Source organism: Dendrobates tinctorius, unplaced genomic scaffold (assembly GCF_039654945.1).
Source record: "Dendrobates tinctorius isolate UK_male_01 unplaced genomic scaffold, ASM3965494v1 ptg000232l, whole genome shotgun sequence".
Lineage (NCBI taxonomy): Eukaryota > Metazoa > Chordata > Amphibia > Anura > Dendrobatidae > Dendrobates > Dendrobates tinctorius.
Window position 1 is genome coordinate 19,821,434 of NW_027361899.1, and position 11,067 is coordinate 19,832,500.

Sequence of the window (11,067 nt, forward strand, 5' to 3'; positions counted from 1 at the left end):
TGCCCTGGGACTACAGCTCTACCTGTGGAGAGCTGCTACATCTTTGCTGCGCACCATCCATCCCAGAGGAACTGCACCGCAGCGTCGGCTTAACACCTTCCTTGCCGAGGACCACAGGTGGCGTCACGAATCATCTACCCATAAACTTTATTCAGCTACATTTCACCTATTTTACATGGACACCCAGGGCCATGGACCGGGTCACCGCCACTGCGACACATCCCTTTGAGACAGCGGCCCGGTACAGAGTATCCCACAGCCCTGCGGGTGATCCAGCTGCAGGTACCAGTTTGGGAGGTGGAATGAGGTCCTGTATAGGCTGATCTTCTGGTGGCGATCTGCTCCTTGCAGCAGATGTACTGCGCTGCGTGAAGTGACTGCTGGAAACGTCATCACGTCTGTCGCGTTCCTTTTGCTGGTGGTTCTGCTACTTAAGCTGCTGCCTGGGCTGCTGCTCCTGTTGCTGGTCGCTATCCCCCATTATGTCTAGGATCACTTTCAGCCAGGAGTATTTTCAGCCCCATTTTAAATTTCCCGGCGTGTGACGTCACCGCTCCCATCCTGCGCCGCTTCTGCTGGGGAGAGCGCTACTACACATGCGTCGAGCCCAGGACCTGGAAGCCGGCATCTATTTCCAGGTAGCGGCCATCTTGGTACACCTCTGTACCATGGCGCTGCCCACGCGTGTCCACCAGGTCCCTGCGAGCCCTGATCTCGTTTCCGGAGCTGCAGCTCAGACGTCTCCCCCCTGCTCACCCAGCAGCCCGCATCGGCCCCAGCGGTGGCAGCTTTCGGCACCGCACCCGCCGTGACAGGGGCCTCCCCGCTGCCATCCCCCGGTCAGGTCGGCGCCCGGATCCAAGGAAAACAGGTACCGCAGTCCTGTGGGTCACCCGTCAGGGACAGGATCCCAACTGGAGGCAGATAGGTACCGCCCGTTTTATCTGTAGGTTCCTGTCCCTGAAGGGCGGATCCCCTATCTCTGTGGTGTTGTCACGGGTGAGAGAAAAATTTTTTTGACCATATTAAAAGGAAAATAAATTATATCCAAATTTGTTGTCTCTGTAACGCCGTAGTACGGACCTCCGAGTGTCAAGTTTGAAAAGTCATTTTTTTTAAAGCCCAATGATTGATGTAAAAACAATGTCCACAGGCGGCCGGCCGTGTCTTTATCGGGCGCCTCGGCTCGTTCTTGGCCTCTGTATGTCTTCCCTTTGTACAGGATGTCTCCATCTTCTGGAATTTAAGAGATTATTATTTATCCTTCCACACACAGAAGGTGGTATTCCAGTTATTTTGCCTGCAGTCAATCTGCATAACCCCAGCGCTCGTCTGTCTGCAGCGCGTCACACAGTATACACTACATGCCGTACGCCAGGCAGCGGTTTAGTCCTGGCGCCCTCACACCATTGACAATATTTCATTTTCATGTCCTCTCCCCAAAAATCAAATTGCTCATCTGACCCCAAAGACACGGATGCAGAGCGGGTGTATCCGACCAACCTGTGGTAATTAGAGTTGAGCGACTTTGGTCGGATCGGGTTTCGTGAAACCCGAATGAAACAAAATAAGTTTCAGATGAAACTCGTCCGACTAGAGCAAAACAAAGTCGGAGTTTCGTCCGAAACCCGACCCCAATGCAAGTCAATGGGAAATAAAAGTCGGACGAAACTCCGACTTTTTTTGCTCTAGTCGGACGAGTTTCATCTGAAACTTATTTTGTTTCATTCGGGTTTCACAAAACCCGATCCGACCAAAGTCGCTCAAGAACATGCACATAACGACTGGTTCCAGTGATGGGGCATACGGACGGGCACAGGTATCTGCCGTGCAGGGATTTCGGCGTGCCTATTAGTTTTCAGTTTTATTTTGCCTTACAAATTCATATGGGAGAGCTCCCCCTAGTGGTGACCGCAGGAAGGCAGAATTTTATCAGGACGAGGGGTATTCTGATCTCACCCACTTCCCACCTAAAGGTTTAAAACTTAATTACAGAATATTTCGAGACGCTCACAGATGATTTACATATGGGGCGCTCTGGTTATTCCTCCTGGCAGCTCACCAGTTTTTGTAAGTCAGTAGTGAATATATTGCACCGTGTGAATTCTTGAAAATGACGCCAGCATTTGTTCTGCATCCTGCAAGGTGAATGCAAGGAAATGATCTCTCCCTGACAGATCAGGAAGGGGTCCAAGATTTTCATTTCATTTTAGGTCACATTCTTATGCCAAAGAAACCATAAACTATTTCACGACACTCCATGGTTTACTTGCTGCACTTGGTTATGTGCACTACAATTCCCAACATGCCCTGACAGCTTGGACTTGGTGACAGGGAATGCTGGTAGTTGTAGTTTCACAACGTCTGGAGTGCTGAATGATGCAGACCCCCACTCTACTCATTACAACTGAACCTTAAAGGGGTCTCCGATGCTTATAAGGTTTTGTCAGCAGATAGTGCCGGCATCTCTGGATGTAACTGCTGCGAACCGCCAAGTGCAGACGCTCCAAGACCCGGAAACACAAAACCGATACACGGGGCAGATTTACTAATCCGGTCATGTGTCGGACACATTGTATCTAAATCTGCCACATTTATCGCCCCGGATGATACATTTTGTGCATCTTTGAAAATGTCAATCTATCTTGTCGCTGCTACTCTGCTCACTTAATTTGCGGCACTTTTGGCACTTAAATTCGGGCACTCATTGGCACACTGCCCCCATTTAAAACCACACATCACTGCCCCCACACACAAAAAAAAGCCCCTTTTATAGCGAGCTACAGATCTAATACTAGGGGGGTGACATTTTAGGCCAAAACAAGGCGCATTTTCCAGCAAGTCACAGTGGTAAATCTGCCCCGATGTCAGTGCAGGGTCTTATGGGACAGCGCACAACCCCAAGAAGACCCTCTGTCATGCACTGTCTCCCCCCATATGCATCAGATGACACAGTGCAGCCGGGATGCGTCTCACCTGTGCTGTTGGCGCCATTTCTATTGTTGTCATCGCCTTTTCTCGTTTTCTATCCCTGAGGGGCGGGTAGGTCCTTTTGGTGTGAACTTGGCACTGTAGACATCTTCAGACATTGGCTCTCCTTTGTCCCCCCTCCCACAGCATGCAGCGCTACAAAGTAACTGCACCCGCATCCCCCCTCCTCCGATTGCACTATCCAATCGAGCTTGTAACTGCTGCGCTACAGGTGGCCGAATAGCCAGATCCGGCTAACCCCAGTGCCTCTGCGCTCCCCAGTAGCCACTGGACCGACCTGTCAATCACTCAGGAGTCACTGGAATCGGGGAGGCAGGGGAGCATTGCGCTCCTGAACATTGAGGACTAGCATAATCCTTTAGTCTTGTGTCAACCCCATTAATCATAAAAAAAATGCAACTTTCTAACATACTTTTTTTAAAATCTCTGCTTGTGGCCGGTGAATGGGATAACTGCTGCTGTTTAGCTCGTGAAGGTAGCCAGTCATCACAAAACAACTGTCCAAACTAAGCACAGGTGCTTGTGGCATCCTTGGCGTGGCCGTACGATTCAGCGAGCCTTACCACCCCACTTGTTTGGTGTGCAGAAATGCTCATCTGTGGCAACGGTGCATCTGTGCTTGGTTTAAAAGTCATTTTTTGATAATTTTCCCCCAATTAATACATTTATCACATGCATAGAAGCGATAGATATACGATCACTGGGTGTCCAAACAATGGGACACTCCTCGATCAGCAGAGCAGTGGTCCTAGAGTCCACTGGGTGAATGGGGTGGTTGTGCACATTTCCCCATCTTTGGAAGTCTCAGACTGTGCATGGAGCAACACTACCACTATTCACACTGCCCCCTTAATTGGTAAGGGTTCTAAGTGTCGGACCCCAGGAATAATACATCACCTACAACTCCTGCGTATAGGTGAAAAAAGTAGCAAGATAACCCCTTTCAGTGCTCCCCTTATTCTGACTGCTTGCAGTCACCACTAGAGGGAGCTCACTGTATACAGTGCTACCACTGGACTCTGTAATAAATCAGTCTTCAGTTAGATCACCAGCTCCCCCTAGTGGTACCTTCCATATCCTCTGTGTTGCACTGACTATTGCAGATTTCCGAATCGGTTAACAGAGTACCAGTCAGTGAGCTCATTTTGACTGGAAAGTTTAAAATGCTGTCTACCGTGGTGGTCAACTGTTTTATGACCATAAGAAAGTTGAGCTGAACTCTGTGGTCACAAATCAGCTGAGAGAGAGCTCAGAAGACTTAATGAGCTCACTGACCGAATCACAGTTACCTCAGTTTGCAACCAGTGCAAAATTGTGAATAAAGTCCAATTACAAAAAATTAAATATATTTAATTAAAATAAAGAGTTCCCCCAAAAGGCAACCAAATCCTTATTTTCTCAAGGTAAATTGGTGTTGAGATGCGGGTCTCAACGGAGACTCTCCTCTGCAACGAAAACCAACATTTTTTTTTCTTTTTTGCTAAATTCGAGCGTTTTAAGATAAACACGCACAACTGTGATTATATACAGTCTTCATTTATACATATTACATAGTCTTACATTATTGGAGCGTATTCAATACTGGTAAAATGTATCTTCAAAATTAGAAAAATAATGATAGCGTATGTAAACCTCCCAGAAGAGATACCATAAACTTATTTATAGGGCATTCAGTATTTGTTTGTTTTTTTCTATTTTTTTTTTTTTTTTTTTAAGTCACATTCAAGATAACCTGTCAGAAAACCTCCCAGCAGTCCACAGATTAGAAGCCTTCATCAGACCAAAAAGGTAGCAACACTTAATATTGCAATTTTATTCAATTTGTTCAAACAAAACAAAAAAAAAAAAAAAAGTTAGCATGTAGTAAATTTAAAAACAAAACAAAATGGTAAAAAATAGAGATGACACAAAGGAAAAAAAAAAAATCTAAATGTAGTAAAAAACAAAAAAACAAAAACAAGAAGCACGGGCAGGTGACATTCGTAAAAAGGATTCTGACTCCTGCTTCGGATGAGACACATGTAACATGACCGGGGTGATTGTAGAGATTTCAGCACCAGCACACAGATTTTATACATTCAGTTTCATTGCAATTGATCACTTTTACCCCATTCCCCTTGGGTATCATTAGATCACAGCTTAGGTCACAGTGTTGCTTAAGAAAGCTCGCTCCGAGCGAGCGGGATACCTTAAACTTTTAAGATACCCAACAAAACAGGACATAGCCCCCTCAAAATGATTACCTTTTCCAGCACTTTTTTTTTTTTTTTTTTTTAATTTTGCTTTTTTTTTTTATAAATTGGACTTCGAGGACCTGTCAAAGGTGGCCAGTTTTTGCTTCTATTTTATCCCCTCTGCTCCACTGATTTTTGCTTTGCTGTTCTTTTTAAAATCCGCCGTACGGATCCAGAGATATAGCCCTTTTCAGTCACTGCTAAATTTTTACTGTCTTTAACAAAGAGGCGTGTCTTTAGGCTGTAAGCAATGCCCCCTTGGCCAAGACCATCAAAATTAGCATATTGAGAGCAGTAAACAAAAATGCCCATATCTCTGGAACCGTACGTCGGATTTTAAAAAGAAAAACAACGGAAAACTCAGGGGAACGGCACGAATGAAACAGGAGACAAAAACTGGACATTTGACCTGGTGACGGGTCCCGTTTAAAAAGTTACATTTTGGAAATTTAAAGAGAACAAAAACTTGAATCACTGAAATCTCTAATGATCCAACAAATCAATAGTCGGAGGGTATTTATTCATGTTGGAACATTGGGGTGGGGTCGGAGTGTTTTTTTATGGGGAGGGGGGGAAAAAAGTTTCTGATATGCCACACGGGATGTAAATGCAAGATGGAGACAATTGATTACTCTAGAACTGAAAATTCAGATTTCATCTTTAGACCAAGGCACGAAAACGCATAGTGCATAAAACCGGTTTCATTTAAAACTTAAAAAAAAACAAAATATGTGGGAGGACCCCGTCTTCCCCCCTTTTCATGGGTTGTCATATACTTTGGACTGCTCGCAGTTGGCTTAGTCTGGTTACAGAAAACGCGCGGGATCACAAACGTTGGCCAACAGAAAAAAAATAAACATAGTAGAAGGTGACGAGTCCCTCACGTGAGCCGGTCCCGGACAAGCCTGTCCCAACTAGTCCACAACTTCATGACTTCGTACCATGCAGAACAGTTTATCTTTTAGGGGTCAGGGGGGAGAAAAATAGCTGCTTGCACATACTGGTTGATTTTTTTTTTTTTTTTTTTTTTTTTTTTTTTTTTTTAGGGGGGGGGGATTTTGGAAAGTTAATGGAGTTTTAGCAAGTATCAGAAGAGCGTTGAAAAGGTCCACGTGTTCAGTGTTCGTAGAGGTGTCCTGCTTTGGCGTCCAGCAATTACTAAGGTGGGTTTCGAAGGTTTCCTTTTATTTTCGAGCTGCAGTAAAAATCTCCACGTCAATATGGCACAATTCCATCCCAAAACTTTACCAATGTCCTTCGCAAATGTTTACATCCTTTTAACATCCTGTGCAAAATATTCCGAAACTTCAGACGAATCGTTCAAAACCCTCAGTACAATCCACTCGGTCATCAATGTCATGATTGAAAGCGCAAAAAAAACCCAAAAAACCTAAGAGTCGGATTTATGTCATTCATGTAGGTACGGTCCATCACGGCGGAGAAGGCAGTTACGAGAAAATGGCTAAGAGAACCCAAAGAGAGAATGCGGCGTCGCACCCGGGACCGCCCGCCATCCTGACATGCACGGGACCCAATTTTTCTTTTCTTTTTTCCCATGCAAGTAAATTTTTAACTATATCATTACCTTTCTTCTTTTATGATTTGGTAGTAGCATTTTTTTTTTTTTATTATTATTCTCGATACTTGCTTGTCTTCTCTTTGACGAAACTCCAAAAAAGTATATAACAAAAAAAAAAAAAAAAAAAATTGTAAAGAAAAAGTTAAAAACCCTCTCCATGTGCAAAATTCTCATCCCTTTCCACCAATTTCTTCCTAAAGATCAGACTGCTCCGCAAACCCAAAAAAAAAAAAAAAGAAAAATGACCGAGGTACCCAGTATACAGCGGCGTTGTACGACGGGTGTCGTCAAATAAAAAAAAAAATGAACATCGTAGGAAGACGAACCTGAGTTACACTTGATAATTTGCTAGACCACTTCTCTCCTCTGGATCGTGATACTATAGGCGACGAGTTTTTGACGGAGTAGGATTCTCGTGTACGCGCTGCGAGCTCACTGGACAGGGAAAAAATATATATATATTAAAAATAATCAGAAGATTGGAAGTTCTGCATAATTATTGTTCAGTGTTTTTTTTTTTTTTTTTTTCTTAAGACCATCGCTCTTGAGGTGCAAAAAGGGAGGGAAAATGTAAAAGGCAGAAAATCCAGGAGAGATTCGGTATAACATCCAAACTCGAGTTTCCAAAAGATCTCTTATTTGCGCTTCCCAGGTTGCAGGATTTCTCAAGGCTTCCTTGAAAACAGCTTAGAAAAAAAGATGAAGTCCTTTCTAATGAGGGCACAGAGCCGCCTCCCGACGGGGTTTTTTATTTTTTTTTCTATGTACTGTTTGATTTTCCAAGCTCTTGCCGGATGGCTAAAAAAAAAAAAAAAAAAAAAAAAAGGGAAATGTTAGCTAGAAAACTATACAATAGTGCAAAGAAATATTTATAGTTCAAGAAGTGACGACAAAGGTGACGAATGAACAAAACAAAAAGAAAATAATATATATATATATATATATATATATATATATATATATATATATATATTTTATTTATTTTTCTTACGTATAGTTGTGGCTAAAAAGAATTCTGAACTTTGCAGCAATTTTTTTTTTTTTCGGCCGCTATTTTGTGAGATTCTGCATTCTCCCCCCCACCTTTCCCTCATTGATGGAGACTTGCTTTTTGTTTTTTAATATGGTGAGTGTTTTTTTTTTTTTTTTGGTTTTTGTTTTTTTAAATCAATGCCATTTTGGGGCACATACCCCATGTTAATTGTGCCGCTTTCTGCACTTACCGTCGATGAGCTCTTCTTTCAGTTTTGCTAGTTCTTTTCTCATCTCCTCTAAAATGTCCTGAAAGATGGAGAGAAGCGGAAAAACTACGTAAGAAGCGACAAACAGGGCAGCGATGAAACCGTGTGATACCCCGCAGGGGCGGATTAGTGCAGTGTCTGCCCGGTAACTCCCCCTGCTGCATCCGGTCACACCGTACCCCTCACCTCCTGGCCATACACCCAGGATAAAAGTGGCTGCAATGGTTCATCTCCATCGGCCAAATTGTACGGCCATATTTTTTTTTTCCTTCTACTTTTTGCCTCCCTGTCTTGCAGCAGACATAACTGGATGCATGAAGCCGTTTTATGCGGGTCACATTTTTTGCTGGTGATGTTTTGTGGTAGTGTTTATATATACTGTATATATACTCTTGCATAATTTGTGTCCCAAGATATCCTGGCTGCAGGCATTGATTTCTTCTTACCTGCTTCAGTCGGTCGTAGTCCAAGGCTTCTGACTGTACCCCGTTGGCACTTGGCTGCCCCGATGGTGTAGACTTTGGTCTGCGCAAACACAATAAAATTCATTTTGCAATGAACCTGATTACACATACGAAAAACAAAAGATACACAGACCTAATCCCAAACCTAAAAGCCATAGCTTACTTTATTTTTCAGTTGATCGAATTGTATCAGGCTCTTTTTTTTGTGGGATATGGTCTATGGGGACATTATTTTGGAGTCTAAGGCCTCTTTCACACTTCCGTTTTTTTACAATCAGTCACAATCCGCCAGGTTTTGAAAAAAAACGGATCCTCAAATTTTTTTTGAGGATCCGTTTTTTTCCCATTGACTTGCATTAATGGCGGATTGCTGTCCGTTGCATCCGTTTTTTGTGAGGATCCGCCAAAAGTTGCTGTCCGTCACCATCCTCAAAAATGTCAAAACGGAGCTTGTAACGTTTTTTTCTCTAGCGGATCCTGCAAACACTGATTTAACCCGAATATATATATATATATATATATATATATATATATATATCTCCTTCCCGGCCAGCGATTCCTTTAAATTTCTTCATTTTCAGGATCCGTCTGAAAAACGGATCCTGTGCCATCCGTTCACATCAGTTGAGAACGGATCCGCTTATCCGCCTTTTTGGCGGATTATAACTGATGCAAAAAACTGAAGTGTGAAAGAGGCCTTAGACTTTATTCTTGGATTATTTTTTTTGTGGGGTGGTGGAGGCAAAGAGATGAAAAGTAATTAGTTTTATTTTTATTTTGTTTGTGTGTAATTTTGTTATTTTATTAGTTTAGGCAATTATGCAAGCGACACGCGTGTGTGTATGTATGTGTATATATATATATATATATATATATATATATATATATATATATATAGTATATTTTTTAAACACACATTTCACCATTTGAGTCTGGGGGGGAAAAGGGGGCGATTTAAAACCTTTATATATTTGAGGGGTTTTTTTTTTTGTTTTTTTTTTTTTTAACATTTTAGTTCCCCTAGGGGGGGCTTCAATCTGGGATCGCTGGTATGATATGCAGCAATACTGTAATATTGCAAATTATTGTAAAAGAATCAATCCCTATGGAAACCAGCCACAGTCAGGGCTTCATAGCAGTTCTAACATTGCAGACATGGGGGGCTTTCAGTAACATCAATGTCATACGGCACCAGAGGACGACGACGTTCGGGGGACCAATGGGAACAGAATGGATGGCCGCCATGTTGAAAACATTTTAAATGCCGCAGCCATGCCTGACAGCAGCACTTAAGAGGGTAAACTGTAGAGACTGGAGCTAGATATCTCCTGGGTTGCCGGCTGTATGACAGTCGTCGCCTGATCTGCACAGGACAGACACTGTTTCTGGAGCTAGCGCCATAACAAGCAGTGCGCACATCGGCCACACATGTACGGGCGAATGTCACCAAGGGGTTAAACAAACGCCGACTTGTGGATTCCCCCATCTTACCTGGAGATGACGGGGGATTTGCTACCATTTATCGTGTTTGTTCTTTCCCAAGGCTTTCTTGTAGGTTCTGTGGAAGAGAGAAAAAAAAAAAAAAAAGAAGATTATTTTTAAAAAAATAAGAAAAAAACCACAGAGGATCTGGAGCTGTTTTTTTGGGTGCAAAGCAAGATCTGGGTACAATAATATGGGAAAGTGCGGTTCCTACCTGGTGTGCCAGCGGATGAGGCTTTTGTAGGCGCAGCCTCTAGCTCCTCCTGTGAGAAATAAAAACGCCAAAATACTTCAGTCACGCGGCACGGTGCCTTTTTTTTTCCCATTTATAAACAATATACTGGGTGGTTAATTTTTGCAATATTTATTTTTTTTTTGTTTGCTCAATGCACCCAACATACAAAAAGGAAGGAAGTTTGCAAATTAAAAAAAAAAATTCAAGTAAAAATAATCCTGCTGTATGCAGCTTCTTCCCTGAGCAATGCGTCTCCATGGACACAGGCTGAAAACAAACCCTGTGTAGTCTGACTGCAGTTATACCCCCTTCTACCTGCCCCTCTTCATGCAATTTTTATTAGAAAGGAACACATGACTGCGGTATGACTACACAAGGTGCTTTTGTGGTCTGTTCCCACCGAGACACAGTGTATGCAGCTCCTATGCAGAGCTATGTGTCTCCATGGTAACATACTACAAACACAACCTCCTGTTGTCATGTGTTACTCTCGTCACTAGGAGAGGGGCAGATAAAAGTGAAAATAACTGCAGGATCAGACTAAGCCGGATCTGGTCAGGATGGTGTACACCCTCCTAACTGTTAACCCGGAACATAGTGAAATACTTCCGGGACACAGTTCACCGGCGCAAGCGCACTAATGCTTTTCGGCTTTGCCCGCAGTTGGGCAAGGCATACTGCGCGTGCGCGAGTCAAGATTGCATTGCGCACACGCATACTATGATGGACAACTATTGATATTCCCGGAATTATTGCGGACAGCGGCCAAGGAGGGGTGGAGGAAAGGAGACGAAACACCGCCCATCGGACTGGACACAACGCATTGACATAGCCCGCCAAA

At 43.2% G+C, this 11,067-nt stretch overlaps 1 protein-coding gene across 3 annotated transcripts in view; it reads right to left on the reverse strand.

Annotated features, from left to right (window-relative positions):
- Positions 1 to 4,506: 4,506 nt before the first annotated feature.
- Positions 4,507 to 11,067, reverse strand: part of ENAH (ENAH actin regulator) — a 73,730-nt gene continuing 67,169 nt past the window's right edge. For all 3 annotated transcript variants that reach the window (XM_073556406.1, XM_073556407.1, XM_073556408.1), the window contains 5 exons: positions 10,206 to 10,254; positions 10,001 to 10,067; positions 8,492 to 8,570; positions 8,028 to 8,085; positions 4,507 to 7,602 (listed from right to left, as the gene is read on the reverse strand). In XM_073556406.1, the coding sequence (XP_073412507.1) occupies positions 7,565 to 7,602; positions 8,028 to 8,085; positions 8,492 to 8,570; positions 10,001 to 10,067; positions 10,206 to 10,254 (291 nt within the window). In that variant the 3' untranslated portion in view covers positions 4,507 to 7,564. The remainder of the gene's footprint in view (positions 7,603 to 8,027; positions 8,086 to 8,491; positions 8,571 to 10,000; positions 10,068 to 10,205; positions 10,255 to 11,067) is intronic.